Source organism: Oikopleura dioica, chromosome PAR (assembly GCF_907165135.1).
Source record: "Oikopleura dioica chromosome PAR, OKI2018_I68_1.0, whole genome shotgun sequence".
Classification (NCBI taxonomy): Eukaryota; Metazoa; Chordata; class Appendicularia; order Copelata; family Oikopleuridae; genus Oikopleura; species Oikopleura dioica.
The window spans coordinates 455,178-481,558 of NC_137293.1; the positions used below are offsets into that span (position 1 = coordinate 455,178).

The 26,381-nt window shown below is 40.3% G+C and overlaps 10 protein-coding genes across 10 annotated transcripts; 5 read left to right on the top strand and 5 right to left on the bottom strand.

The window, feature by feature from the left end:
• Nucleotides 1–48: 48 nt before the first annotated feature.
• Nucleotides 49–1,208, top strand: LOC145705744 (multidrug resistance-associated protein 1-like). Its single transcript, XM_081783227.1, has 4 exons — nt 49–130; nt 337–683; nt 725–902; nt 946–1,208. The coding sequence occupies exons 1-4, from the start codon at nt 49–51 to the stop codon at nt 1,206–1,208; spliced, it is 870 nt and encodes a 289-aa protein (XP_081639353.1).
• Nucleotides 1,209–1,262: 54 nt separating this feature from the next.
• LOC145704776 (ATP-binding cassette sub-family C member 3-like) lies at nt 1,263–2,560 on the top strand. The gene is made up of 6 exons (XM_081782245.1): nt 1,263–1,417; nt 1,458–1,606; nt 1,650–1,886; nt 1,930–2,075; nt 2,117–2,188; nt 2,233–2,560. The coding sequence occupies exons 1-6, from the start codon at nt 1,346–1,348 to the stop codon at nt 2,286–2,288; spliced, it is 732 nt and encodes a 243-aa protein (XP_081638371.1). The 5' UTR covers nt 1,263–1,345; the 3' UTR covers nt 2,289–2,560.
• A 14-nt stretch (nt 2,561–2,574) lies between these two features.
• LOC145705745 (uncharacterized) lies at nt 2,575–5,450 on the bottom strand. Its single transcript, XM_081783228.1, has 8 exons — nt 5,445–5,450; nt 4,787–5,189; nt 4,430–4,716; nt 3,945–4,227; nt 3,631–3,904; nt 3,361–3,592; nt 2,883–3,317; nt 2,575–2,826 (listed from the first exon to the last, which is right to left on the bottom strand). Exons 1-7 carry the CDS (start codon nt 5,448–5,450, stop codon nt 3,099–3,101), a joined length of 1,704 nt encoding a protein of 567 aa, XP_081639354.1. The 3' UTR covers nt 2,575–2,826; nt 2,883–3,098.
• LOC145703291 (carbohydrate sulfotransferase 12-like) lies at nt 5,375–8,336 on the top strand. Its single transcript, XM_081780630.1, has 6 exons — nt 5,375–5,491; nt 5,590–5,700; nt 5,802–5,931; nt 5,977–6,578; nt 7,218–7,438; nt 7,925–8,336. Exons 4-6 carry the CDS (start codon nt 6,407–6,409, stop codon nt 8,219–8,221), a joined length of 690 nt encoding a protein of 229 aa, XP_081636756.1. The 5' UTR covers nt 5,375–5,491; nt 5,590–5,700; nt 5,802–5,931; nt 5,977–6,406; the 3' UTR covers nt 8,222–8,336.
• Nucleotides 8,337–9,425: 1,089 nt separating this feature from the next.
• On the bottom strand, nt 9,426–10,626 carry LOC145704395 (uncharacterized). Its single transcript, XM_081781842.1, has 4 exons — nt 10,578–10,626; nt 10,195–10,536; nt 10,045–10,152; nt 9,426–9,563 (listed from the first exon to the last, which is right to left on the bottom strand). The coding sequence occupies exons 1-4, from the start codon at nt 10,611–10,613 to the stop codon at nt 9,456–9,458; spliced, it is 594 nt and encodes a 197-aa protein (XP_081637968.1). The 5' UTR covers nt 10,614–10,626; the 3' UTR covers nt 9,426–9,455.
• Nucleotides 10,615–13,140, bottom strand: LOC145705754 (cysteine-rich motor neuron 1 protein-like). The gene is made up of 8 exons (XM_081783238.1): nt 13,017–13,140; nt 12,379–12,811; nt 12,075–12,334; nt 11,692–11,985; nt 11,367–11,569; nt 11,174–11,328; nt 10,687–10,940; nt 10,615–10,643 (listed from the first exon to the last, which is right to left on the bottom strand). Exons 1-8 carry the CDS (start codon nt 13,138–13,140, stop codon nt 10,615–10,617), a joined length of 1,752 nt encoding a protein of 583 aa, XP_081639364.1.
• Nucleotides 13,141–13,983: 843 nt separating this feature from the next.
• Nucleotides 13,984–14,647, bottom strand: LOC145703585 (uncharacterized). The gene is made up of 3 exons (XM_081780963.1): nt 14,484–14,647; nt 14,343–14,441; nt 13,984–14,171 (listed from the first exon to the last, which is right to left on the bottom strand). Exons 1-3 carry the CDS (start codon nt 14,607–14,609, stop codon nt 14,031–14,033), a joined length of 366 nt encoding a protein of 121 aa, XP_081637089.1. The 5' UTR covers nt 14,610–14,647; the 3' UTR covers nt 13,984–14,030.
• Nucleotides 14,648–15,730: 1,083 nt separating this feature from the next.
• On the bottom strand, nt 15,731–17,145 carry LOC145704063 (uncharacterized). The gene is made up of 5 exons (XM_081781495.1): nt 17,020–17,145; nt 16,856–16,968; nt 16,571–16,818; nt 16,032–16,523; nt 15,731–15,988 (listed from the first exon to the last, which is right to left on the bottom strand). The coding sequence occupies exons 1-5, from the start codon at nt 17,136–17,138 to the stop codon at nt 15,800–15,802; spliced, it is 1,161 nt and encodes a 386-aa protein (XP_081637621.1). The 5' UTR covers nt 17,139–17,145; the 3' UTR covers nt 15,731–15,799.
• Nucleotides 17,146–17,517: 372 nt separating this feature from the next.
• LOC145704125 (O(6)-methylguanine-induced apoptosis 2-like) lies at nt 17,518–19,215 on the top strand. Its single transcript, XM_081781563.1, has 7 exons — nt 17,518–17,690; nt 17,878–18,019; nt 18,277–18,403; nt 18,446–18,502; nt 18,545–18,740; nt 18,783–18,935; nt 18,978–19,215. Exons 1-7 carry the CDS (start codon nt 17,609–17,611, stop codon nt 19,157–19,159), a joined length of 939 nt encoding a protein of 312 aa, XP_081637689.1. The 5' UTR covers nt 17,518–17,608; the 3' UTR covers nt 19,160–19,215.
• A 300-nt stretch (nt 19,216–19,515) lies between these two features.
• LOC145705899 (neuroendocrine convertase 2-like) lies at nt 19,516–24,074 on the top strand. The gene is made up of 16 exons (XM_081783398.1): nt 19,516–19,613; nt 19,656–19,728; nt 20,096–20,193; nt 20,482–20,629; nt 20,788–20,966; nt 21,009–21,165; nt 21,236–21,330; nt 21,543–21,646; nt 21,685–21,772; nt 21,848–22,005; nt 22,175–22,258; nt 22,339–22,438; nt 22,483–22,631; nt 22,674–22,733; nt 22,781–22,840; nt 23,597–24,074. Exons 1-16 carry the CDS (start codon nt 19,567–19,569, stop codon nt 23,842–23,844), a joined length of 1,848 nt encoding a protein of 615 aa, XP_081639524.1. The 5' UTR covers nt 19,516–19,566; the 3' UTR covers nt 23,845–24,074.
• Nucleotides 24,075–26,381: the final 2,307 nt, after the last annotated feature.

The following is a 26,381-nucleotide window of genomic DNA, read 5'->3' on the forward strand; positions in this document are numbered from 1 at the left end:
GTTGTTATGTCGAATTTCATCGTGTATATATTTTTTCAAATATGACAAATGAAAACTATGGACAAATATAACCATAGTTCTAGAGACGAAAGAACGAAAATCACCAAAATTTTTATTCCAAAAGTCAAATGTACAGAAATCATTCAATATCGCTTTATTCTCTGAAAGAAACTGAATGTTTCTCTTTTCTCGCAGAAATCAAATCATTTTTGATAATTGGCCGCATCGGAATCGACTCGTTGAGCTCTGGAAGAACAGCTAGAGATGCTGCTCTTGGAATTCGGCTTTTTCTTCGGCTTGAAGTGGCTTCTCGCGGCGGAAATTTTAGCTAGCTAGGCGTTCGTCTGGGTGTTTACGGAGGATTCGGTATTGTTCAATCCGTGTTTGTCATTGTCGTCGCTCTCTCCTTCTCCCTTGGTGGCATCAAAGCCTCTCGAGGTATCCACGATCAAGTTATTCAATCGATTCTCCGCTTCCCACTGAGCTTCTACGACAAAACTCCTTCCGGACGAATCATCAACAGAGTCGGCAAGGATATCGATGTTGTAGACGCGCAACTGATCAGAACGCTGGAAATGTGGACTCATTGTTTTTTGCGAGTTCTTTTTGGAGTCTTTGCGATTGTTTCTGGCTCGGTATGGTACTTGGTCTTTTTGCCTTTCTTTGGAATCGTCTACTTCAAGGTTAGTTTCTCGCTATCGTTTATCGTTAACCCATTTGAAAGATCCAACGAATCTTTGTCGCAACCACTCGTCAGCTCAAACGAATCGAGTCTGTTTCAAAATCTCCAATTTACAATCATTTCGGCGAGTCGATTCACGGAGCATCTACCATTCGGGCTTATCGATACAAGAGTCGCTTCCAGAGCCACAACTTCAAGCTCATCGATCAGAATAATCAAGGTCCGCTTATTTCCCCTTTCCTCTTTTCATTTCTTGTTTCTAGCGAATTACTATGGCTCTATAATTGCTTACCGTTGGCTCGCCGTCCGCCTGGAAATTCTCTCACATCTGCTCGTATTGACTGCGGCTCTAATCTTCGTGTGGGCTAAGGAACACACCACGGCGGGTAAAGTTGGCTTTGCTCTGTCCACTGCGCTCGGAATGAGTCAAACACTCAACTGGGCGGTTAGACAAACATCAGACTTGGAGAATCACGCCGTGGCGGTGGAGAGGCTGCTGGAGTATACGGACAAAGGATCGGGTTAAAAATAGATTGAATAGGTTATTTTTACAATTTTGACTATCCTTTGAAAAACTCGTAAAAAGATGAATTCCCACATGAAGCGGAATGGGAAGGAAAAGACAAGCTTTTGGAAAGCTGGCCGGACAAGGGAGAACTCAAGATGGAAAACTTCTCTCTTCGTTACCGCAAAAACTTGCCCCCAGCTCTTGATGATCTCAGCATCACTATCAAGGTTCTTATCTTTCATTTTGGAGCGTTACTTATTTCGATAGGGTGGGGAAAAGATCGGTATTTGTGGAAGAACTGGCTCCGGAAAGTCGACTTTTGTCTTGTCACTTTTCCGTCTTGTCGAAGCGGAGGAAAAGTCGAGCTTTATCATCGACGGGGTTGATTGTAGAGAGATCGGTCTTCATGACCTCAGGTAAGCTCTTGAGTCCTTATTCGTTTTCTGATTCCTTTTTTAGAAAGAAGTTGACGATTATTCCGCAGGAAGCGACGCTGTTTTCTGCCACTCTTCGAAAGAACTTGGATCCTTTTGGAGAATACTCGGATGCGGACATTTGGCGAGCGATCGAGCTATCTCATTTGAAGGGATTTACAGATACATTGGCGAAAGGATTGGATCACGAAATTGCTGAAGGTGGTGGAAACTTGAGTGCTGGGCAGAGGCAGTTAGTTTGCCTTGCTAGAGCGCTCTTGAGGTAAGGAAAGAAATGAGACTGGAGGACTTATTTTTTGAATTAGGAAGACAAAGTTCCTGATTCTGGATGAAGCAACAGCTTCAGTCGATAACGAGACAGATCAGCTAGTCCAAACGACCATTAGAAAAGAGTTCAAAGATTGCACAATCCTCGCCGTTGCTCACAGAATTGATACGATCGATGATTCCGGTGAGTTAATTTTTCCACGGATAGACTTAACTTTCTTTTAGACAAAATTCTGGTGATGGACAAAGGAAAAATCGCCGAGTTTGACAGCCCAACTGCGCTCAAGGCCATTGACGGTAACTACAGTCATTTGAGCCAATGCCTAACTTGTTATTTAAAGGTGGAATCTACAGTGAGCTGTTCAAAGCTTCCGGCAGCCACGAGGCTTCATCTTAGTCACGAATTCATCTACCTCAAACTTGTTTCAATTGACAATTGTCAAGATGAGCATCACTCATTTCCGAACTAGAAACTACCATTGTCTTTAGTAAAAAAAATCACTCACTGATACCCAGTTATCACATTTTCCGAAAGCCGCACAAAAAAGAATGAATCTACTGATACTGATTTAGCCAGCTTTACCTTTATTTTGACCATTTAAAGTTCCTTGCTTTGTATGTTTGAAACTTGAAAAATCACTATTATTGATAATAAAGTACAGTTAAATAATTGAGTGCTTTTATTCAAACTTTGCGGTACATTTTAAACATTGCAGGCATCTTTTTTGTAGCTTTTGAAGTCGGTTCTTCTTCAGGATCTCTTTTTTGGTTATCAAAGTTGTTTTTCTTTGAGACTAATTGTAAGTAAACGACAGTATTCTATTCAAATTGATGCCCATTCCCAAGTTTGTCGTAGTCTATCTTCTTCTTTATCTTCGTTATGTTTCTACTCTGCAGGATGAGAATCACAGCTACAGCAAGAACAAGCAGGATTTCTTTTTAAGAACTCTGTTAACATGGTGCTTTACACCTAGATTTATAAACGACTCACCAATTTCGGTTCCACTCAATTTGAGTAGAAAAGTATAGATCGTACTTTCTCCTTCTTTGACTGTTGTTATGTCGAATTTCATCGTGTATATATTTTTTCAAATATGACAAATGAAAACTATGGACAAATATAACCATAGTTCTAGAGACGAAAGAACGAAAATCACCAAAATTTTTATTCCAAAAGTCAAATGTACAGAAATCATTCAATATCGCTTTATTCTCTGAAAGAAACTGAATGTTTCTCTTTTCTCGCAGAAATCAAATCATTTTTGATAATTGGCCGCATCGGAATCGACTCGTTGAGCTCTGGAAGAACAGCTAGAGATGCTGCTCTTGGAATTCGGCTTTTTCTTCGGCTTGAAGTGGCTTCTCGCGGCGGAAATTTTAGCTTGCTGAGGGCGTAAGTAAAGTCCATGTCGGATAGGGAATCGATCTTAGGAAGTTTTAGAGGAAGAATTGCTTTTGGGAAAACTTACAGATGAATCAGAAGTACAGTTGAAGTCGAGGTCCTCAAGTTGAGCATATTTTCTCGACTGGTGCTTTTCCTTGTAGCCAAGGTCAGAGAGAGATCTGCATCGCTCTACAATTCTGTCATGCTTCAAGCGATCGTACTGTGATTTCTGCTCAAGAAAATTATCCTGTTTCTGGCTCTTCGATGACCTTCGGGACTCTGATCGTGAAGGTTTTCTTCTTGGCTTTGATTCCTCTCTGAAAGTGTTGAATTTTTCTACTAGAAAGGGTCGTACCGGATGGAGGGTTTTCTCCTTGTTTTCGTCCGCCTTCTCTTCGTCGTTCCATCTGGCTTACTTTTGATATCATAAACGACTCTCTCATGAGAGCAACAACTTTCCCTGGAAGTCTTTCTTGGCAGACTTACGCTTGAATACCTACCGGAAATGTCCGGCTTTTCGATAAGCGTAACAACTGGCAAATTGCTCGGTAAATTTGGGGGCTTTTCAACTGGAGGCGGAGTGACTGGCGATTCCAGCTCATTTGATGAGTAATTCCCTGACGAACACCCTAACAAGAGTTATTTTGTTTATTTATTTTTTAAGGATACCTGAATCGCGGCTTCTCGAGCTTTCAGAATTCGCCACCGCCTTCATAAACACCATGTAAGTATCATTATCCGGAAGAAGTTTTTTCTTCTCCTTGTTGACCACGGGCGGTCTCACCAGCTCGCTGATCTTCTGCCCCTCCACCGGCTGTCCAGTCCCATCCCAGCCAGAAAGCGACTCGATTAGATCAGCGAAGAGTTCTGCTCGAGCTCTTGCACGGAGACATACGAGCTTTTTTGATGCTAGAGCGGCGTTTGATGCGTTTATAAGAAGAGGAATCAGCACCTTGGGAATTGAGAGTTGAAATATAACTACATGTTATAAATTTAAATAATAAGCAATTTCATCCAAAAGGCCCATAAAAAAAGCGACTTTATTGGCAAATTCGTTGAACCCTGTTCCATAAAAACGCGATAAAACTATAAAATCGCTACGTATAAGTCTATTTTCAGTTTTTATATAAGATATTTATAAGACTCTATCAAACCTGCTGCAGATTCTTTTTTGAAACCACCGAGGGCTCTGGTATTTTCGGTCCGAAGTCACCGACGCTTTTATCCGCGACAATCGAGATCTTGTAGCTTTCGTTTTTCGAAGAAAACTGAACAGGCTGGACGATGATGTAGACAAGTACGCGGTCCTCTCCCATAAGATCTGGAGAAAAAGGGGTCTGATGGCCTTGGAAGATGATTTGGACGAGTGGGGCGAGGGCTCGTTCTTGTCGCTCGCGGAAGGTTTTCATCATCGGCGCTGGGTGGATCATCAGATTATGCTCTGAAAAAGAGGTTTGGATTGAAATTTCTCGATAAAAATTGTGTTTAAAAAGGAGAGAATTCAAAGATACCGGAGTGCTGGGCATGATAGGCGGTTGAACCGTCTGTTCCTCTGATCGGCGACGAAATAGTAGCCAAAAAGTTGGTCAAATGTCGCGAAATCTGAACATTCGAAACCATCGTCAACGAGTCGTACTGCTTCTCCAACTGTAGTAAAAGACCGATGTTGTGGATTTTCGATGTTGAGTGCTCGTCATAGCTCGAAATCGTCTCCCACGCATTGAGGCTGACAACGGGGCTGAAGGAGTCCATCGAAAGGGAGCCGAAAACAGTAGAAGCCCAGTCGATCGAGTCAGTTGGAGCAGCGACTTGGCGAATTTCAGTGCCAGAAACGGATCGCAAGACGATGGAGTATTCTTCCTTTTCAAGCTGTTTATTGAGATTCTTACAAGATCGATAGAAGAGAAGTCCGAGCTGACAAGTCGAAGATCATCAAAATTTTCGGAGATTTTTTACGATTTTCCGTTATTTCTGAGCTTAATTTTGACAAAGAATAATTGAACAAAAGAGACCAGTTTAAGAAACCGCGCTATTTTCACTCGAGCAAACAAAAAGGAGTGCACAAATATTCGCATATTTGCGCATTGAAAACTCTTTTGATAGAAGAGAAATAGGAAAGAAGAAAAAAAAGAGAGGAAGGAAGAAAATACTCATCGAAAATCAACAAACTCTCATGAGTTAGAAATTAAAATTAAGACAGGTGCTTAATTGTAAAAGTAAGTCAACCCTCCTTTTTTATTACGCTGCTTGCCCCGCGGGCTGAATTCGATTTTCTAAACCCTCATTGATTTTTTTTTGACAGAGAAAATTTCAGGAACAACAGAAAATGGAAGAGAACGAGTTATTAATAAGAGCATCGAAATATGAAGAAAGATCGAAGAAAATCGCAACTCAAGACAGATATATTTTTATAGGAATTTTAACCGTAAGTCTATCTTAAATTTTTCCCCGAATTTTGAAAAATCTGAAAATTCTGAAGTCAACAAACAAGAATTTTTTGCTGACTATTTTTTAATTTATATATAGATATTGCTTGTATACTTCAATTACACCCTTCAACTTGGCGATTCCAAATTCGATTGGGTTGTCACATGGGAATATGCAGCCTCCCCTCCCGTTTCAGAACCGCTTACTCCAGAACAAGAAGAACGAATGGGTAAGCTAACAATTATCTGCAGCTTCTTTCAAGGCCCCTTTTCAGAGTCGGTCGAGAAGCGAATGCTCCGTCGTTATTTGGTCAAAAACCTTGCTTGTACATATCGACAACAACTTTACGCAATGGCGGCTGATAAGAATAACACGATTGAGGATCTACTTGATTTTCACAGACTAATCGAAGGTTTATCCGTTGAACCAGGCGGTGAACCGAAGGATCCGTATTCTTGGAAGCGATTTGATTCGATGGCTCCGATCAAGTGGAATGATAAATTCGGCTCCAAATATTCCCAAGCATCCAATATTCTATCTCGTTTGAAAAAAGTCAAAGTTTGGAGCCAAATTTCAGTGTTTTCTCCTTACGCCACGCTGACTCCCAAAAAGTCAAAAAAGACTTCCTGATTTGCCTCCCACCTAAAGCCGGGACATCCAACTGGCAAATCGCCCTCGCAAAACTTTCCAAGACGAAAGAAGAAATGGCCGCAAAAGGCGTCGTGCTTGAGGACGACTCGAATAAAAACGTGTTTTATCCAGCAGCTTTGTATGGCTTTGTTCCGAGGTTTCATACAGTCAAGCATGCTGCGCTGTTGCAGGGGAAGGAGAAGAGATATATAAATACGAGGGATCCATTTACAAGGGCAAGATCAGGTAAAATATCATATTTTAAATATGAAAAAGAAGTGGTCAAAAGATAGAGCTCTGAGACCCTTAGGATCGTCAAAATTTTCTTATGGGCGATTAGTTATGGCCTATTAGTAATAGGCTATTACTTACAGGCCTCCTAAAAGTAAATAGATATAATCAACAGCTGGATTTTTGGAAATCTGCATAACAGATGGCCTATAAAACACCTGAGATAGAAGGAGGTGGCGCGCTTTTTATGAAAATAAAAATAGCTCTTCAAAATTTTACTTGATTTCAGATTAACAAATGAAAACAAAAATGTATTCAACTTGACTTTTTGTATTCGCACGGCCAAATTCTGCTAAATATTTGAAATGAATCGTATATTTTTATAAATCCTGATAATATTGACTGATTTTTAATATAAATGATACTCTCATTCAAAGTTGTTAAAAGTATTTTCAACTGACTCTCGATATTCAATTTACCCTTCTTTAATTCTCAATATCTTCCATGAATCATGGAACCATATTATGGACCATGATTCCAAGATTTTGAGATCATCTCGGGCTTATTCCGACAGAAGAAAGAATCAAAAATGCCCACTAGACATCATCAACGAAAGATTAATTCTTAGATAATGAAACTCTAAATTTCTTTTAGGCTGGAGAGACAAAATCCAGTACTACCCAGAAGATCCTGCGCACGAAGCAAACAACAGACAATTCAACTCCTATATCGAAAAAGCCCGAAAAGAGCCTGGCCCACCCGCTCCGCCAAAATTCAAAGTCTCCCTTGAAAAATGGCTGCGAATGCTGGTTCATGACACAAACGACGCGGCAATGAATCAACATTGGAAAGCTCAAGACGAATGTTGTCATTTTGTAAGTTCCTGTTTTTTGACCATTCGCTGTCGAAGACTAAGTTCAACGGTTTACCGCCGGTTATGTTTTGACAGCTTCGATCAGTCATAACATGAACAAGCTTAGTTTTTATGGGAATTCGTAGAATGAGTAGCAAAAACATTATGTTTTCCAAATCTCGTCATTTCCTGACATTGAACACGAGTTTTCCGAAACGAAAATCTCTTATCTATAATTCTCCGCAATTTTGACGTTATGATGATTTATACTATCTGACAGCAAAATCAAGCGGCAAAATATTCATTCGAGCCTCGAAAAAATGCTAAAATTGGCAATTTATGAGCGAAAACCAGGCAAAAATGCGACAATTTCGACCAAAATCTTGGTCAGATTTTTGACAAACCAGATGTCGACATTCGACCGGCCAGCCAATCAAATTTGAGAAAAAAAAATTGTCCCGAAAGTCGAATTATTTGTTGCATCTTTCAATCTAAGAATATTCTCTAGTGTGCGATGGACTACGAATACATCATCCACGGCCGTCGATCAGAAGAAGAATGGCCTTGGGTCCTGGACAAGCAGGGCCTGACCGGCATTCTCGAGCTCGCCCCTCGCTACGGCGGCCCAGACCCCGATTCCGGCTGGTTTCATCACGAAGCCCAAGGATTCGTAGAAATACCAATCGACTTGATAAAAGAACTTTACAGACGATACTACTTTGACTTCGTCGCTGGAGGGTACTCTCCTCAATTCGTTGAAAAATTCATTAGTGCAGTTGAAGAAGCCCAAAATAACCTAAGATAGAGTGCGAAAAGTGTTCAAAATGCCAAACAAAAATATTCTGTAAAGCATAATTTTAGCCAAAAGTGTTCAACAAAAATTATTCTATTCATTTTTAAAAGCTGTAATAAATATTTATTAGAACGGTTTTGACGAAAATTTGCAGGCCCAAAATTCTCCATTTTTAAAAACGCCCATTTTTATATAAAACTGACGTAAGAACCTTCAAAGCACCAAAAGCTTTATCGTGAAATAAATTTAAGAATCTATCCTTTATCGAAAGCACAAGCGGTCCCCAGAGTCTACTGTAGCCGACCAGATTGAGATGTTCTTTTCCGATGAATTCTTCTCGGTAAAATAGTGTTTTCTTGTCGATTTTGACGGATGTATCGATGTAGGCGATGTCGACGGGTTTGAGTTCTTCGACGGGAAGGAAGAGGGTAGGGGCTCGGTGGCGAAAACCTCTTTTAATTTTGGTCAAAAAATTAGCGGCAGGATTTTAAAAATCTTGACCAAATTGGTCTTTCAAGCATAAAGAAACTTTTTTTTCATCAAAAAACTTAAAAATGGTTAAAAATTTCATAAAAATTTCTTTTTTTTTTTTAATAATTTTGGTCAAAAAAATGATTTTTGACCAATTCCTGACCCACCAACCATTCGGCGCAACAACTTGCGGAAAAGGCGCTCCATTCCTCAAAACTTCGGCAAAGCTGGGCTCAAGCAGATCTGACCCTGACGAGATGCCACTGTCAAGTCTTCCCATCGTACTGATCGAATACTGTGGCGCGGAAATCTCCGATCCATCGTGTACTTCGTGCAGCTCTTCGTAAACGGGCTCCTTTGAAAGAGATTTGGGCTCTTTACGGAAGATCGACAGGACGCGGGAGATTTTGCGGCCGAGTTTTGGCTTTTGTTTCTCCGGCGAGTCGCTCGGGCATTCTAGATTTGTTTCTCTTGGAAATGAAGGTTTTCTCTGTTTCTTACCGTCATAATGATGCTCCACCTCGTTCATATTTATTTAGAAAGTGGCGGGAAGAAAACTTGGAATGCTCTGAGCTCGCTGCTAAATTCGCGTATTACCGCGGCGTGAAATCCATCCGCCAAATTGCGTGCCACATGGTGCGCGACCACAGGCAGCGCGTGGCAAAATGTTTACCGTAAGTCAATGTAATAAATCACCGGTAAATTGAGATATTGATGTCATTTATTAAAATCTTAAGAGCCTGTAGTTTTATTTTTAGGAAGGGAAAACGGGGTCTTATTCGTTGTTTCTCCACAATTCGTCGAAATCGGGGGCAGTGACGCTCGAAAATTTGCCGATATCGGAGGTCAGTTGGGTGGCCGTGGAGTGTTTTGGAAGCGATTGCTACAATAGAAATTCTTGATAAGGATTTTTTTCATCAATCCATCATGGCTTCCCATTGGTCAAAATGATCAACAGTCGATTTTCGACCAATAGAAACTCGAAGAAGCTGATGGAAAGAGCTATTAAGGACCCCCCGTCAGCTTTTTTCGAAAAATCGATTTTCGGAATTTCAAAATTTTGACCCCGGAAATGGATTCTACGTGTCAAAAAACGTTTTTGATGCTGCATTTTTTGGGGGTCTATCTCGACTCTAACACCCTCAAAATCGCGTTTGAAAATTGGACTTTTCGTCGAAAAATGACGAAAATGTGCAATTTTTGGTTCAATTTTTGAGTTTTCTTGGTCAAAACTTGCTTATGTCAAGATTTTATACTTAATCTAACTTCCAGACGCATTCAGAACAAAAATATGGCATTTTTGAAAATTTTCATTTTTTGAAGAAAAAAGCTGACGGGGGGGGGGTCCTTAACTATTCACTTACGAAAGAAGTAGCATTCTGAAGATTCATTACTGACATGTGAGATGGGTCACGTGCGTAGCCAGTTGCAGTTACTCGGCCATCCGGGTCATTTCCAGCGACGACTCGTGCCTTGAAAATCTGTCAACAAAGAATTAATTTTTTCTTTCCTACAATTGCTGGACTTCTTGGTAGCTGCACCACGCCGCCATTGGTTCTGTAAGTATCAGAATATCTCGGCACCGGCTCGTATGTATCCTTGCTCTTCTTGTATCTCACACAGGCGAGGACTGTTATCGACAGAATCGTCAGCAAAACAAGCAATACCGTCATGACAACAGTAATCGTGCACTCCTTGGTCTTGCACAGCTCTTCTTCAGCAATTGGGCAGATTTTGCAACAATGACCTTCGGCGAAAATCGGTTCCAAGCCACTTTCACAGGCTTCGATTGGAGGACAGGGGTCGACAAAACAGCTGATGTCGCCGCGAAGACATTGGCAAGTCGTACAGACATCCTAAATTGTTGGTGAAATGAGGAAGGAATTTCTAGCAATACTCGTTTCCAAGTGGTTTCAGAAAGTCTGTCATTCATTTCATTGTCGATACAACTGTCTTCCAAATGCTTTCGAAAATTATTTCACCAAAAAAATTCTTAATAAAAATGCCTTCAAAAGCAAGTCCAATCCCTGGCGGCGTAAAATCAATACAAATCGGGCAGCATGTATCTTTTCTGATGACCGGATTTTCGCAATCCACTGGTTCGCAAATTTCATTGCGGCACACGATCTCTCCGCCATCGCAGTAACAACTCTTGCAGTTTGAAACTCGCCAACTTTGTCCATGTTCGATCGCTCCTTTTTCTTCGCTGATACAGAGGCGGTGGTTGAGAGGATTGGAGATTTCGCAAATTGGACAGCAGCTAGAATTTTCAGCTATTTATTTGGAAGAATTTTTGGCTTCTGCGCTGACTAATTTTTCTTCTTCAATTTCGACCTTCGGGAACAGTCTATTTTGAGTCAATGGTATTTGACGATAGGTCAGTTGTTAGTCTCAAGAATCCTGACATTTTCGACGTATTTGCTACGTACTTTGTCGTAATGCCCAAAAATCTTTTTGAAGGGTGCTTTTCACGCAAGAAAGCTAAAAATCTACCTTCCGGGAATCAGTATTGGCTCATCACAAGTGACCGGTGGGCAGACATGATAGGAGCACATGACAAAAGATGCCATACATCCGCAAATGAAGCAATTTTCTTCTGTTGGTCGCCAAACTTCTCCGTTGACTAGACCTAATTCGTCGCATTTTTGCTAAACGATTGCCATAATGCGAAAAAAGGAAAAAATACCGGTTTGAAGAAATCGGCTGATGATGTAGAAATTTCAGTAGAATTCGTATTTTCAACTAAAGTCAAACACTGTGGGCAGCATGAGTCTTCAGGGAATACGACAGCTTGACAGCCGGAGACATCTGGGCATTTGATCAGGTTGCAGAGAATCGAGCCTTCGTTGTTCTCATCGAAGCCGGAATAGCAGAAGCATAGATGACAACCTTTGATTTTGTTAGCGAACTTATTTTTACCGGGTTTAGAACTGCAAAGGATGTATACATTAAGTTTTTAGAATCAACTTCAAAAATTATCAAAAATATTTTATTTCAAAAATTCTTCCCACAATTATGGTTTTCAGAAACAGTTCCTGATTTCCACATCTCCCCCTCTTTCTTCTTACTAGTTCCCACAGTACAAACGCTTCCCGCCCTTTTCTCAGTCAGCGCCGTGTCATTTTCATTTTTCTTCCTGCAGCGGCAAATTCGACATCCGCTGTCGTTGATCACCATGCCGTGCGGGCAAATGAGCTGCGTCATGACTCCGAAAGTGTCACGTGATTCGCAATTGAAGGACGGACATCGGCGGCATTGGCAAATCTCGCAACCGTAGTTGTCCTGGCGATAACCATAAGGGCAGACTAGACGACATTTCAGAATTAAAAAGTTGTTGAAAGCGATAAGTTTTTATCGAAAAGGTAAAAAAGGAAAGAATCGCATCGTCACTTACTCTTGACACAGTCACCCAGGTTCGGGCACTTGAGCGGAGTTTTCTGGCATTTACAAAGTTTGCATTTCGTAGTTGGATCGCGCTTGAATCCAAACCGGCGACAGGTCTTCTGACAGCCGGATAGCGACGGGCATCCGTCTTTGGTGATAATTTCTGACGACGAACTCAGTCCGTCCTCGTAAGTGTAGTCGGGGCAATGACAGATTTCGCAGTCGCGGGAGTCGAACTCAATTTGGCATGGAAATACGCAGCGGGGCATCCTAGAAATATATTAGGAATAAGAATTCTTATTATTTTTACAAACCTCGGACAGGTGTCTTCTTCAAATATAAAATAATCGTAGGTCTCACACTCAGCCCTGCAGCACTTATCAAAATGCGCCTTGTCCTTCTTTTCATAATTCTGACACGTTTCCGGGGTACAAGCAAACGCCTCACAGTCAGTTCTACCATCCGCCTTGCAAGTGCATTTTGTACACTCATCCGACCACCACGTATCTCCGACTTTTCTCAGCTGCCCGTCGAGCTTGCCACAGAAAGGAGTCACCTCGGAAATCGACGAGTCAATGTTTAGGTCAGAGAGGCCGCCGCATTTTTCTACGTCGCAGCAGGTTCCGGGAATTCCGTTTCCTTGCTGAAGCAGAATCTTTGGAGTTCCATTTCCGCAGAGGGTTCTCGGGCAGGGTTTGCAGATGCAGCTATCGGGCTGTGGACAGCATCCATCATCGCTCCATTCGCCTGATTTTAAGGGTTGGAAAATGCGTTTGAAGCTCTAAGGAAAATGAGACTTCTGATTGGCCCCTGCAATCTATGCTCGATTTTGATTGGCTTGCATCCGCATGAACCAGCCCTTAAATTAATGCACCCTTTCCTGGTAGAATTTCACTATCAACCGGACACGAAATTCTCCTATTCTTATATCTCGGACATTTTCTCTTCTCACATCTTCTGATAAGCGCCAATTGGCAATCCTCAATCGTCAGGAATGGAAATGGGTCGATGCAACTCTGTTCTTGGCGACATTCACAAGTATTCTCAACAATTTCGCAGCCTTTGAAAACGAACATTTTGCAGCTGTCATTTTCGGTCTATCACCGAGGATCTTTTGTATAAGAAAAATGAAAGGCTTGAAGGTTTGACTCCTTCAGACAGTTAAGAGTCAGGAAAATCTTCCAGCTTGATTTGATAAGGTCAACTTTCAAGACAAATTCCCTGAGAATCTTAAAAAGTCTGACTCAAGGAGAATTTCTTCTTAGAAAAGACCCTTCCCATTAACGACTTGCAAGTGCCAATAACATTTCCATCATTATTCAAGCTGCTTGGAATCACGCAATACAGTCCCTGATCCGGCGCACATTGACCACTGAGTCCATACATTCCTCCACAAGACTCTCCCTCCGTCTTCCCGCAGATTTTGCAGCAGTGACAGCTATCAAAAACTTTTCTTCCGTCACAATCATCATTTTCTGCTGAGCAGCGTCGCTCGTATATCGTTCTTATCAAAATGGTACTCTTTGTTCTTTTTGTAGAATATAATTTTTGACTGATGTTTTAGATAGAAATAGAACAGACCTTTTCTTATCTATTTTTATATCTTTCTACATTTGTATTAACTTGCTTGACCTAAACTAGTCAAGACTAGTCAATCGATTTATCAAAAGACTTTCCATAAAAAGACTACAGTACCAAAACTAACAGAGCAATCTTCTGGCAAACAACTGAATCCAACCACTCTCTGTGCAAATATCTCTAGCAAAAAAATGAACAAGAAACTCATGCTCGAAAAATGGAGAAAAAAGCTCAGTAAGAAGAAAGGGATGACGCGGGGATTGAGTCTGAACTTGACCTTGTCACCTGGTTGGACCCCCTGCGCGGATTCAAGAGAGAGAGAGAGACTCGATTTTGAAATTGAGAATTTGAAAAATTTGAATTGTGCTTTATTTGGATTGTATTCTTTTCAGGGCTGCTCTTGGCAAGATGTTCGGAAGTTATCAGCAGTCGGGGCCATTCGGCAGTAAGAACAGGCAGACACTTCCATTGCGGAGACACAGTCGTAGACTCTTCCCCAGCCGAGGGATTCCCAGTGGACGTTGCAATGCTTAAATATATAAATAAGAATATAGCGGGCAAATATAGGCGTGTCTAATTATCCATAAGTCTGAAAATAAAATATTTAATTGCGGATCTTCTTTTAAGTTTTGTATTTACAAGAACATTGTATACTAATATCCCAACTAAAAAACCTGAAACATCAAGAATCAAAATATACCTTGACATGAACTTCTCCCCGGCCACTGCCTCGAATGTCGGCCATTCTGTTGCATCGAACACTAGTCACGCCCGAGATTCCACGGCCATGCAGATCTCCCTAGAAACAGCGTTAATTTCACCTCTTCCTCTCATATTTAACCTGATTTTGAGCAGCAGTAAGGGCTTGAGAAACAGCGTTCAAATAAAACTGGCTATTGGAAGCTTCGGAGGGAAATTGAGGGCCGAAAGCAGAGGCAGAAGCAGCGAGGGTCGCAAAAATCTTCATGATGTTTTCTTTCTTTTTTTCTAGTGTCTTGTCTTTTTTGGCAAAGACGGCTTGGTTTTATATCGCGGCGATGGAATGAGCAAACAAACAAATTGATTTCGAAAGAGTGTTTAGGATTTGAAGAAGTTACTCAGCAACACATGACGCACATTGAGGAACACAAGACGCGGAACACAAGATTCTCAAAAGTTTCAAGGACCAATTTATATCAGCATAGATTCTGGCAGCTTTTTCGAAATTATCAGGCTCTCCAAAAGTATTACAAAAATATCCTGGTACAGATTGGACCTTTGAACGCTTAGGGTTAGATTTACCCTTGGGTTGGTTAGGGTTAGGGTTAGGCCCTTACATTTTTTCTGAAATCTGATTTGCCCTACCGGCAATCTGCGGAAATCTTATTTGTCTTAAATTTGACCAAAATTTTGGTAAAAATTTTTTGTCGAATTGAGCCATCTCCTCTCATTTTAGAATAAAAAATCAATCAGTTGCTATTAGCATTTACTGAGTATTTCAAGGATTCAAATTAAAAAATAGTTTATTCACAGAAAGGAAAGAAAGACGTATCTCTAACTGAATTTGGAAAATGATAAAAAAATACAAAATAAAATGGCAGTTTTCCGTTCAGGCAAATCGGGTGTTTATAAATCTGCTATCCGCACAGCATAATTGCACCAGGCTAGGGCAGCTTCTTCGTATAAGTTCTTCAGAACTGTTCAATCCTCGTCGAGTTCTAGCGGTCATGATCTTCGGACATTTGTTGCAGATCTGCCTTCCATGAGTCATACAAAGAGCAGAATGAAGATGTGCCACTCGCTTGTCTCCGAAACACTCACAAAACGAAAACAAGAAAAGAAATTGGAAAAGAAGAAATTTCATTCTCTATCTTTTGATTGAAGTTTTTTTCAAATTCTGAAATCTAATTTGGACAGTTTCTGGAAAGAGGTATTCCCGGTTAAATAGTCCGATCACGAAGCGCGAGCGCCATCATTTGTCCGAGAGTTTTATGAACACGCTGTTTTCAAGGCCCTTGCCGAGTCAATTATTGAAGAAAATTAGGGTTCTCAAAGGAATTTTTTATTGCTTGCTCTTTCGAACTCTTTGCGTGGATTTTCGGATTTTCGGAAAAAAAATATATTTTGAGATCGAAAAATAGAAAGATTTGCTTTTTCTGGTCTCGCATCTGCTAGTCTTCAGACACAAAAATCCGCGGGAACCAAAAGAAGGACAGGAAGGTAAGTTGAGACAGTGTTTCCGATGATTTCTTGATTGACCATTTCATCCCCTTCAAAGTCAAGACGAACAATCGCATAGGGATCGTTGTAGCCAGAAACCAGGAAAATTGAATCGTTGTACATGATTGCTGATCCGCGGGCGTCAGCCTTGAAGGTTATCAATTTTTGTTCCAGTTTTCTGAAGACTTACATTTTGAAGATCCCCGATTTGTGTCCAAATTTCATCTTGAAGAAGCCAAATCGCCGTTTGGGAAAACCAGTCATTCCCCTCAAAAAATCCTCCTCCCGCGAGCAAAACACTTCCACTAGGTAGCCCGATCAAAAAGTGATTGCCGGTTCGCCCCGGAAAGTCGTCCAAAGTAGACCAACCAGAAGAGCTCGGATCATCAGTGAGTCTCAGAGTTTCGACTATATTCTCATAAGTTTTCAAGGAGTTTCCAACAGTCAATGGTTGTCCCTTATAGAAGGCAAGTTTCCCGCCACCGTGCGGATATCTGGTTGAATTTGTGTAGACAGAGATTGTCGTGTCAAATATTTCACATCGTTGCGGACTCATACTATATTGAAAGCAAATTAAAGCTTTAGTCCCGTTGTCAATAGTCAGCGCGGCAGATTCTTGTTTCATTGGGTTGATTAATTTTGGAACCTGTTCTATCCACTCGCAGCCAACCAATTTCGCAATCTTGAAATTATTTTCATTAAAATTTTGACTCTAAAAATTCTGGTTACTTTCATTGTATTTTGCCCACCAAAGATGTAAAGCTCATTCTTTATAAGAGCATGAGGAGCCAATTCAAGGTAGTCGTCCCTCGGTGCTGAAATGGTCGCTTTCGTACTCGTCTGTCCGTCGAAAGAAATCGAGAAAGCCTCGTTCACGTCCGCGCCGATAACCAGAATACCCACAGGACAGAGGGTATTTTCGCAGTTATTGCATCCTTCTTTACAGTCAGCTCCACAAGGACAGCCGTTCCGGCAATCTGGGGAAGATAATAACTCACTTCTCTTAGGACTTACTGTCGTATTCCCTATCGCAAATGGATTGACAGTATTCCGTCTCACAGAGGAGACGGCATCGATTGAATTCTAGTCTGCAGATTGACTCGCATTCTATTTGCAAGTGCTCATCACTAAAATTATTGTTTGATTCATGCAGAGCAGTTTATTTTTATGTAACTTACGGGCACTTATCTTCTTTAGCTACAATAGCACTTCTATTCTCAATCGACGGGCGTGCTCTGAAGCTACAGTTAGCGCGAAACACGCCCTCGAAAAATATGAAAATGCTGAGAAATCTCATCTAAGAAATGATATTCAAAATCGTTATAGTTTTTCAGGAGTACAAGTCGATTGATATGCAAATATTCAAAACGCCCTCGAAACCGATTTGATATTTGACTACGCATAAAAATATTTAGCACCGGATAATTTAACTGTTTTTTGACTTTTTTCTAGAAAGATTTTTTTCTTCCTTGTTATCGAAAATCTGAAATTCAGTTTAAAAAAATGGTAATTATCTTAATAGAAATCATGAGTGTAACTGTCGAATAAATTACTGCTTGTTTGGGCAGAGGACTCTGAGATGAGTTATTCTTTATTTGAGTCTCCTTTTGTCTGCACAGTGTAGTGCTAACACAAGCGCTACCACAATGGCCTCGAATTGTGCTTATTGACCAACAGGAGGAGTTTCAGATTTTCAAAACTTACGAGTTCAATAAAAAAGCAAACAAATACTAATTTTTGTAGAAGAAGGCAAAGAGTTTTACGAGCATGGAGTGCCAGTCAAGGCCGTCGATTCCGTCAAGATTCAAGGTGCAGATCTTGCCCAATTCACTTGAAAAAAAGGCTTTCTGTAAGTAAAGAACTGAAAAATTTTATCATTCCTATCCGTCAGTTATTTTCCTCTTATAACTTGAACTAAAATTTCTTTCCAAAAATACTCAAATTGGAATTATTTATAAACCAAATTGGACAGTTGACTTGTTATAAAATTGATTACAAAAGAAGTTCCGAGCAATTTCTCAATTAACTATTTTCAGCATCAACAGAAGCCCGATTCAAAGATTCAAATATCTCAGAAACCCCTGGTCCAGGAGCGTACTCAAATCAGAAGGATTGGGGAGTCGGTGAATCGCCATCTTTTGGAAAGCGTGGAACTGGCTATTTCGCCTCGCAATCAAGGTTGTTTTTATCAATTGTTTTATTGCTGAAGTTGTTATATAAATATGTCTTCGGCTATTGAATACCGCATTTTATAACATTGAAACTCGGGGACAAGACGCTAATCTCTCATATAAAGCAATGAACATACAAGGCAATAAATAGTGTTCACGGTATCACAATAATTTTCCAGCGACTTGAATCTAATAAAATCGGACAAAGGCGTCTTTTAATTCTGAGTTCACGCGCTTAACTCTAGGTTGATGTAAACCTTTTAGGCGTTTACCTCGGATGAAGAAGCAGGGTGGCCCGTCAGCAAGTACTTACGCGATTTCAACAAATTTTTCGGATAGAAAAGATTTCTCCCGAGCTTATAGCTACGGTTTTCAGATCCCAAGAACCCAGGTAAAGAAGACTTTGAAAATCTAAATCAATTTTTACTCAAAGCCAATCAAAAAAATTGCCGAGAAAACTCCTGCTCCGAACAAATACGATCCTGTCAAGGTAAAAAATAGGCTGTTTACCCATTTATTTATCCTCTTCTAGAGCTTGCAAAACCTGGAAAAATCACAAGGAACCACTTCTGTATTCAAAAGCAAAAGCAAAAGGGGACTGAAGACCAGTGCTTCTTCCACTGTTGCGCCAAATGCATACAATCCAAAGCCGCTGGAAAAGAAATCCTCTACTATGAACTGGTTTAGAGATACTGCTGAGCGATTCCCTTTGAAAAATGAGTACTCAGGTAACGATAACTAAATAAATCAGCGTTTATCTCAATTTCTAGATGGGCCAGGACCGGCAGCGTACTCCAGCAGCACAAATCTGAAAGCTTCAAAAAGCAATACAACGAATCAACCATGCAGAGGATGGAATCTTATTTCCGCTCCAGCATTGCCAGTTGACAAACCAGGTCCTCTTCCTGGACCGGGGCAATATGGTAAAGGATGTTTTTTTGTTCTCAGTCTTATTTGTTTATTAGATGTTGGGGTCTACAAATCCCCAGTTAAAGAATCCATGGGAAGCTACATGTTCAAATCCAACTCATCCCGACTAACCAAGGCAAAGATTGCAAGTCAACCCGGCCCGGGAGCCTACACGCCGAAAGAATTCGAGCGTTTTTCTTACAGACATCCAGCAAGCAATCACTTCGTCGCTGCGTAAATTCTTCTTACTCTCTTTTACATTTTTATAATTAATATAAATATTTTTGTACACTTTATATTCATTTATTTTTGAATGATCAAACATATGTCAAAATCGTCAAGCATAACGACGAAGATGAAAATACAAGAAGATCGAAATATTCTGATGTATTGTTAATATTATTAGTTTTCTTTTGCCACGTCGTTTTCAAATTCACGGCCGCGGGTAAAACTCGCCGTCGCCCGGGGCGCGCTTGAGTCGGTGCATTGCCTCGGGCCGATAATTCTCCTGCTGCATTGCGCTCAGCTATCGGTGAGTTCTACCCATTCTTTTCATTCTTTTGAATTGTTGTTTTTGGTAAATCCGGAGAGAAATCAACAACGACTCATCTTGTAAAGAAATTTTTTCAGATTGGGAGACAGTCGATGAAACAATGCCTTGGCCTTTTAGGGCTGTTCAGCCCTGTCAAAAGGTTTAAAAATTTGATAAGTTTTGAAGTTAAAGGAGAATTTAGTGGCTATTTAACGAATAATTTTGTTGTCGAACTTCAACCTGAATATCTTCCTGAAACTCAATCTCTTCTCAAGGTATCCTTATTTTATAAATATAAATCAGATAGCTCTATTTTTTCTTTTTGATTATAAAAATGAGCGGTTAAGATGGTCGTTATCGATTTTTATCTCGCCTAAACCTGACCTTAATTGAGCAAATTCAAGCGTGTTTTTAAGCCACAAAAGTGGGTATAATTATAAATGAGGTCATTATTATATTACCGAAGCCCAGAATGCATCTTTCATTCGGTCAATGAAAGAATGTATGCCAGTGATTGGCCCGATCGATCGATCCCTCAGCCAGCTTCTGTTTCGGATCTCCGTCAAGTCCCATTTGAAAGCCCGAGGCTTGAAGGCTTTAATTATTGACGGGAGTAATCTGTTGGTTAACATTGAATTTTAGCGACATGGATTGGAAGTGCGATCGGTTCCGGATGGACTTCTTGGGGAGAATACCTTTTTGCTCAAGCGATCTGGCATGCCAAATTTGCTCAAGAAAAGGTATACTTTCTAGGGTGCGGGTAAGAGCTAGGCCCTTATCTGTTCATTTTGAACAAAGTCAAAAAAATTTCGAGAAGAAAATTTTTTTTTCGCAATAAAAAATTCTATAATAAGCATTCTCGATAAGTTTGAAATAAGAACCAATAAAATTGTCTGCTAGACAAATTGTAGCAAGGCCTTTTGTACAGAGACAGACACTCTGAGCAAGAACTGTTTAATAATTAATGATAGAATCTGATTCTTCTGCGTACTGAGCGTGTCAGAGTCTTTACTTATTGTTTCCACTAGCCAAGCAGAAAACTACATGAGGGAACTTGCACGCGACTACAGAATCCGCCGTACATATCCAATGGAGCCTCTGAGGCGTGACAAACGCGGCATGCGAGGGGATACCTTTGAACCGGATACACGGGCAAAGGGTGGCTATCACGGTCAGGTTAGTGCATTTTTTCGTTTTCGTTTTTCGTTTTCGTCATCAATTATTCCATCTTTTGCGCTGCGCAAAAGTAAGGCCGATAGTCTGACAACAATCGGATAAGCGCTGCTGACGTCAGCATAAATATAATTAAAACGCTTCTTCAATGATTTTTTCAGGATCCTCTGTGGAACGCTGAGTGGTACATTCAAAACACCGGACAAGATGATGGAACACCTGGACTTGATTTGAATGTGACTCATGTCTGGCAGCGGGGATTTACTGGCAGAGGAGTTACAGTCGCGATTCTCGATGATGGAGTTGATTACAACCATCCTGATCTCTTCCCGAATTACAGGTTCGATTAGCAACTAGATAATGGAATAAAGCAATATTCTAGCCCGGAAGACTCGTGGGACTTCTCCGGCAACGACCCGTATCCCTACCCCCGTTGGACTTCAAACGGCTTCAACAGCCATGGAACCCGCTGCGCAGGTGAAATCGCTGCCGTCGCTGACAATGGAATCTGCGGAGTCGGCATCGCATACAACTCGAAGGTAAAAAATATATAAATTGATGGCTAGACGTTGATCGTAAAGGAGGATGTTGTGAATAAATGATGTTCAGATCGCGGCAGTACGTATGCTCGATCAACCCTACATGACGGATGCGATCGAAGCGAGTTCCATGGGCTTTAGGCCGCAGAATATTGATATTTACAGGTAACAATTATGATTTGTACAACATCAAAAAAAAAAAACCATAATTAGTTTCTATGCTTTAAATTATGGATTTTTTTCTTTTGTGGCGTTTCTGACAACTTTGAGTTATCATTAGCTCGTTCAAAAGATCGCTCGGGGCTTTATCTAAGAATTATCTATGAATTTCAAACAGGTTAAAAATGTTCTATCAAAATAAGTCATTGAACCTTCAGCGCGTCCTGGGGGCCAACAGATGATGGAAAAACTGTCGATGGTCCCCGAGAGCTCACCCTCCAAGCTATGCGAGACGGAGTTAACAAGGGTCGAAATGGAAAAGGTACCTTTTTGATGAAATATTTTCTTATTACTCATCAGGCTCAATCTATGTGTGGGCATCCGGAGATGGAGGACCTTTCGATGATTGCAACTTAGACGGTTATGCAAGCTCCATGTGGACCATCAGGCTCGAGTTCAAAGAGAATCAACGAATTAATATATATGTGGAAAGAATATTGGCAGTTATTTACTCGATATGAAGCATTAATTCGGCTGTCAACGACGGCGAGACGGCGATCTACGACGAGTCCTGCTCCTCGATCGTCGCATCGACTTTTTCATCGGGCAAGGTCGGCGCTCGAAGCAATGCGGGCGTCGCCACCACTGATCTGTATGGCAATTGTACAATGAAGCACTCGGGTAAGTAGGCCGGCATGTCCTCGAGCGGGGGAATTACAGTTATACATCCATTAGAGAGAGATCCAGTAAATACTTTATTGACTAGTTTATTATAATATTCCAAGAACGATTCATTTGGATACAGTATTGAACAAAGAGTATGGTAACTGTAAGCTATTTTCAATTTTAGGCACATCAGCCGCAGCGCCAGAAGCTGCTGGCGTAATCGCGCTCGCCCTCGAAGCTAATCCAGATTTGACGTGGAGGGACGTTCAGGAGGGTTTTATTATTAATCCCATAAGTCAGAGTCAATCACTTTTCCATTTCGTACCCCACTTTCAAAACTATTCCGAAAGCATCTTCTCGTTTACACATCAAAGAAGCGAACGCTTTCGGATCCGCGACACCCTTGGCAGGTCAATGGCGCTGGATTCTTATTCAACCATCTTTTCGGGTAGAAAAATTTTGGGCTCAAAAGACAATTTTTTATGAATTCAGGTTCGGAGTGATCGACGCAGGATCGCTAGTTGAAGAAGCTTTGAAATGGAAAAATGCGCCAGAGCGAAAATCTTGCATCGTTGGAGAAATGGAGATCGACAAAATGACATTTACAGGCGGCGAACCTGTAGAAATGTCTTTCAATACAGGTTTTTTCTTTCCTCTATCTCATCCTTTAAATTTTTTCCTAGATTCCTGCGCCGGAAAAAGCAATGAAGTAAACTACATCGAACACGTCCAAGCTTTCATTTGTACGTACTCTTCCTTGATTTCAAAAAGATCAAAACATGAATTGTAGCCGTGAAAACATCTCGACGCGGAGATTTGGCGATCAATATGACGTCTCCTATGAGCACAAGTAGGTCTATCTTTTTCTGTTGATGACAGTTCGCCCTTGACGAGCAGACTCATTTGAGAATCTTTTTATAAATACCAGATTTATCGGTCGAGTGAGCCAAATATAAGACTGAATCGTTCCTTCGCAAAACTCAAGTCTAGTTTTTGTTTCTCGAGGGACTCGAATTCATTCTTTGCTTCGGCATTTTTGACTGTTTCTTCTCTTATATCCAAGAATCACATGAGCTGTCTAGAAACAGCAAGCTTTTATTAATATTAATCTCTTTATTTATCAGCTCACTCTCTTTTTGAAAAGCCTCTCTCTTTTGCCAAAGTAATAAGTGTCGATTTTGTCAAACAAAAACTGAATCGTTCCTTCGCAAAACGATTTTAAATTCAGCTTTTCGAAGAATTCGATTTCATTTTCTTCTTTGACAATAATTTTTCGATTCTCCTTCTTGTTTTGTTGGACGAAAACTCCCTCGAAAATGGGTTTTATGCCGAGAAATAATCCTCGCAAAAAGTCACGATGGATCAAAACATAGCTCCTCGACCTTTCAACTTCCCATGTTTCAACTTCCAGATTATCATTTACGATCATTTTCCAAGCTTCAAAGAAACGAACCAAGTTTTTTAACTCCTTTGACAGCACTTAGTTAAAATAAGAAAATCCATTTTTCCGCGAATAAGTTTAAGAACAAACCTTTTATAATAAATATTTGATTGATTGCGCGTTTTAAAATATTGAACAAGCAAGAACACTTACTAAATACTTCAGCGTCAAAACTTCTCCAGCCGAGGCCAAGGGATGACGATAGCGTGGTTGGGCTGAACGAATGGCCTTTCGTTTCGGTCCAGTTCTGGGGTGAGCGTTCCAGAGGAGAATGGAAGGTGCGAGTCGCCTTGAGCGAATTAACCCTGCAACAACAACAAGCCAAAGTCCTGAAATGGAAGCTCGTCATCCACGGAACCAAAGACCCCTGGAGTCACATTCCGAGCCACATGTCTGACAAAATCAAAAGTTGATTTCAAATTTTTAATTATTCTTATTCTGCAGAGTCTTCAACGCAAAACTTTCTTCAATCTTTTTTCTTCACCTCGTTCAGTTTTTATTTTTTAATTTTTTGAATCCATGAAGTTCATCAAAACATCTTTTCATTTTTTTTTTATTTTTTACAACTTTTTTCTTCTGTCCTTCTTTCTGATTTCTTTCCTTTTTCCGCACTGTTTGTTTATTTATTTTTTAAGAAAAAAAATCCCGCTAATTTATTACTAAAATTTATAATTAATAATTTAATATTGTGAATTATACACTAGTCGACTAGGGTGCCATTCAAAATGTTACGCTAAAAAAATCAAAAATAATAAAAAAAATTCATCTCATCATTGCTTGTCTTAATTTCTCAAAATAAGGGTATCAGTATTTTAGTTTTCATGTATTTTTCTCGCACAGAGGGGTTATCATTTGAGCCTTTCACTTTCAGTTTTTCAAAAAAACGTTTTAAAACTCATTTCAAGGCCGATTTTCGGATAATTTTCAAAAGATTATCGAGTAAACTCTTTCAAAGTACCCTTAGTTTTCGGATAAAAAATTCTCATTTGGGCGTTATGAGCAGATGAATGACCAAGGATCGGTCGCGTGGCGCATCTTGGCGGGCTAAGGTTAATTGTTGAAACTTTCCATTAAACATTCTCCCTGCATTTTACACTGCAACTTGAAGTCTGCAAGTTCTTTTGAGAGCCTGTTTTAAAAAATGGCAAAATTAAAATGAATGAGTCAAACAAAGGATCGATCAAGAATCTGGGATTCGGCGGCAATAGAGGTCTTGTTCGAAAAGTCTTTACGAAAACGAAAATTTTGACAAAAAGTGACAATGTTTATAATTTGCCCTGACTGTTTGTGAGTTGGAAGGGTCCAATTTTTTTTTGCTTATAAAATGAGAATTTTTTCTTAAATTTTTTTTTTATTTTTGAGTTTTGCCTTGCTCAATGTACTGGACTCAATGTGACTGTAGCATATTTATTACACAGTGGTTAAATCACTGGGCTCCTGCTTGAGTGTGTGTTTTGTAGAGTATCTATTGCGTGAGTGAGTGATCCTTGCGGATCGTGCACAGAAAGGGCGATGGGAAACGCTCACTGCTTACATTCCGGCTTTTGCAATTGAGTCGACAACTTGCATGAATTTAGTGTCAGCAAATCTTTTTTTCTTCTTTTTGCCGAACGTTGCTGCCAATATTTTCCTTATTTTCTCCATGACTTTTTCTTGCTCCATTTTTTTCCATTCTGGGGTGCCTGGTTCTGGTTGAGGTTTGTTGTAATTGGTCTCAGGACCATCAGTATAGTCTGCATTGTCTTCCTGTCCCGCCTCGATGAGAGCGCAGAGGAAAGCGATGAACTCGATAAATTCACCGAAGGACATATTCTCGTCGAGGCCCTCGTCCAACATCATCATGAGCCCATTTGAAATATCTTTGGAGGAGAACATCTCGTCTTTATCTAAAGCTTGTTGTTAAGAAAATTTAAGCACTTTGCTAACTTACCTTGAGCCATCATCTTCAAGAGCTCTTCTTTGGAGAGCATTTTGTCATCACCAGCGTGGTCGTTGAAGATCTCAATCATCGACTTCGTCAAATCGAATATTTTTGCCATCTTTGCGTTTCACAGAAGTGAATGAACTTTAGCGGAAACGCTCGATTTTATTTGTAAAATGCTTCCGGTATTATTCATTATCACGCTCTTCAGTGGGTTTCAGAAATGCGCATTTTGCGCGAATATTCCACAAAATTTTTATAAATTCGCAATCCACAAAACGCAATTTTCATGGATTTTGCGCAAAATTTCTGCGCTTTTTGCGAAGATTGGCGGATCAGATTCTCATTTATCATCGAATCAACAACTTTGGCATTAATTTGCGGAAAAAATTTCTGTATTTACACCATCTGCTCATCAGAAAGCGATTATTTTCGATTATTTTCGAGAAGTGCCGTTTCAGCCCCGTTCCTTGATCTCTTAATTAAAGGGGCTTGAGAAAGGCTTGGAAGTCTGAGTTGATCAATCTCAGTTCTACCCACACCTATTATTTAAAAAATTCATATTATCTTTGTTTTTAGCTTAATTATGGTTTTTTTTGAAAACCTTGAAAATAATTTTTATAACCTCGTTATAATGTCCCCTTTTTATAAAAATTTTAAAATTTTATCTCTTCATGTCAATTGGAAAAAAAACGGGGCGAAAATATCACAAAAATCGCAGATTTTCGCGAAATGTGCAAAAATCCCGCAGAATCAGCCTAATTCTGCATATTGCGCGTTATTTGCGCAATCCGCAATTCCGCAAAAAACGCAAAATCCGCAAATTTTCCGCAAAATAAAGAAATTTCCATTTCCCGCAAAACTGCGCAAAATTCCGCAAATTGCGCGATTTTCGGATTTCGCAGCGCAAAACAGCGCAAAATCGCACCCGAAAAATTCCGCAATCGTAGCGCATCGCAAAGCAAAAATTTCTGCGAATATAAAATAGGTGGTGGCCTAAAACGTCGTCCAGTTGCTGCATATGCGGCC

Bases quoted from the DNA above. Each gene is read 5' to 3' on its own strand.
- LOC145705744 (XM_081783227.1), top strand. From the start codon at position 49: ATGAAAACTATGGACAAATATAACCATAGTTCTAGAGACGAAAGAACG. The intron at 131-336 runs GTACAGAAATCA...TTAGCTAGCTAG, and splicing joins TTTTATTCCAAAAGTCAAAT to GCGTTCGTCTGGGTGTTTAC. The intron at 903-945 runs GTCCGCTTATTT...TCTTGTTTCTAG, and splicing joins CATCGATCAGAATAATCAAG to CGAATTACTATGGCTCTATA.
- LOC145705899 (XM_081783398.1), top strand. From the start codon at position 19,567: ATGAAACAATGCCTTGGCCTTTTAGGGCTGTTCAGCCCTGTCAAAAG. The intron at 22,006-22,174 runs GTAAGTAGGCCG...TTTCAATTTTAG, and splicing joins TTGTACAATGAAGCACTCGG to GCACATCAGCCGCAGCGCCA. The intron at 22,734-22,780 runs GTACGTACTCTT...CATGAATTGTAG, and splicing joins ACACGTCCAAGCTTTCATTT to CCGTGAAAACATCTCGACGC.
- LOC145704395 (XM_081781842.1), bottom strand. From the start codon at position 10,613: ATGAATGACAGACTTTCTGAAACCACTTGGAAACGA. The intron at 10,537-10,577 runs GTATTGCTAGAA...CCAACAATTTAG, and splicing joins CTGAAACCACTTGGAAACGA to GATGTCTGTACGACTTGCCA. The intron at 10,153-10,194 runs GTAGGAAAGAAA...CAGATTTTCAAG, and splicing joins TACCAAGAAGTCCAGCAATT to GCACGAGTCGTCGCTGGAAA.
- LOC145705754 (XM_081783238.1), bottom strand. From the start codon at position 13,140: ATGTTCGTTTTCAAAGGCTGCGAAATTGTTGAGAATACTTGTGAATGT. The intron at 11,570-11,691 runs GTGGGAAGAATT...ACAAAATCAAAG, and splicing joins TGTTTCTGAAAACCATAATT to GTTGTCATCTATGCTTCTGC. The intron at 10,644-10,686 runs GCATTTTTATTA...AATTTTCGAAAG, and splicing joins GATTGGACTTGCTTTTGAAG to CATTTGGAAGACAGTTGTAT.
- LOC145703585 (XM_081780963.1), bottom strand. From the start codon at position 14,609: ATGAAGATTTTTGCGACCCTCGCTGCTTCTGCCTCTGCTTTCGGCCCT. The intron at 14,442-14,483 runs GTTAAATATGAG...CGCTGTTTCTAG, and splicing joins TTACTGCTGCTCAAAATCAG to GGAGATCTGCATGGCCGTGG. The intron at 14,172-14,342 runs GTATATTTTGAT...TATATATTTAAG, and splicing joins GGGGAGAAGTTCATGTCAAG to CATTGCAACGTCCACTGGGA.
- LOC145705745 (XM_081783228.1), bottom strand. The intron at 4,717-4,786 runs GTATCTTTGAAT...CCTCTTTTTCAG, and splicing joins CTATCATGCCCAGCACTCCG to AGCATAATCTGATGATCCAC. The intron at 4,228-4,429 runs GTTTGATAGAGT...TCAATTCCCAAG, and splicing joins CAAAAAAGAATCTGCAGCAG to GTGCTGATTCCTCTTCTTAT.
- LOC145704776 (XM_081782245.1), top strand. From the start codon at position 1,346: ATGGAAAACTTCTCTCTTCGTTACCGCAAAAACTTGCCCCCAGCTCTT. The intron at 1,887-1,929 runs GTAAGGAAAGAA...TTTTTGAATTAG, and splicing joins CTTGCTAGAGCGCTCTTGAG to GAAGACAAAGTTCCTGATTC. The intron at 2,076-2,116 runs GTGAGTTAATTT...ACTTTCTTTTAG, and splicing joins TGATACGATCGATGATTCCG to ACAAAATTCTGGTGATGGAC.
- LOC145704125 (XM_081781563.1), top strand. From the start codon at position 17,609: ATGGAGTGCCAGTCAAGGCCGTCGATTCCGTCAAGATTCAAGGTGCAG. The intron at 18,741-18,782 runs GTAACGATAACT...CTCAATTTCTAG, and splicing joins TTTGAAAAATGAGTACTCAG to ATGGGCCAGGACCGGCAGCG. The intron at 18,936-18,977 runs GTAAAGGATGTT...TTTGTTTATTAG, and splicing joins TCCTGGACCGGGGCAATATG to ATGTTGGGGTCTACAAATCC.
- LOC145704063 (XM_081781495.1), bottom strand. From the start codon at position 17,138: ATGAGATTTCTCAGCATTTTCATATTTTTCGAGGGCGTGTTTCGCGCT. The intron at 16,969-17,019 runs GTAAGTTACATA...CAATAATTTTAG, and splicing joins GCTAAAGAAGATAAGTGCCC to TGATGAGCACTTGCAAATAG. The intron at 16,819-16,855 runs GTAAGTCCTAAG...TATCTTCCCCAG, and splicing joins TTGCGATAGGGAATACGACA to ATTGCCGGAACGGCTGTCCT.
- LOC145703291 (XM_081780630.1), top strand. From the start codon at position 6,407: ATGGCCGCAAAAGGCGTCGTGCTTGAGGACGACTCGAATAAAAACGTG. The intron at 6,579-7,217 runs GTAAAATATCAT...AATTTCTTTTAG, and splicing joins ATTTACAAGGGCAAGATCAG to GCTGGAGAGACAAAATCCAG. The intron at 7,439-7,924 runs GTAAGTTCCTGT...AATATTCTCTAG, and splicing joins AAGACGAATGTTGTCATTTT to TGTGCGATGGACTACGAATA.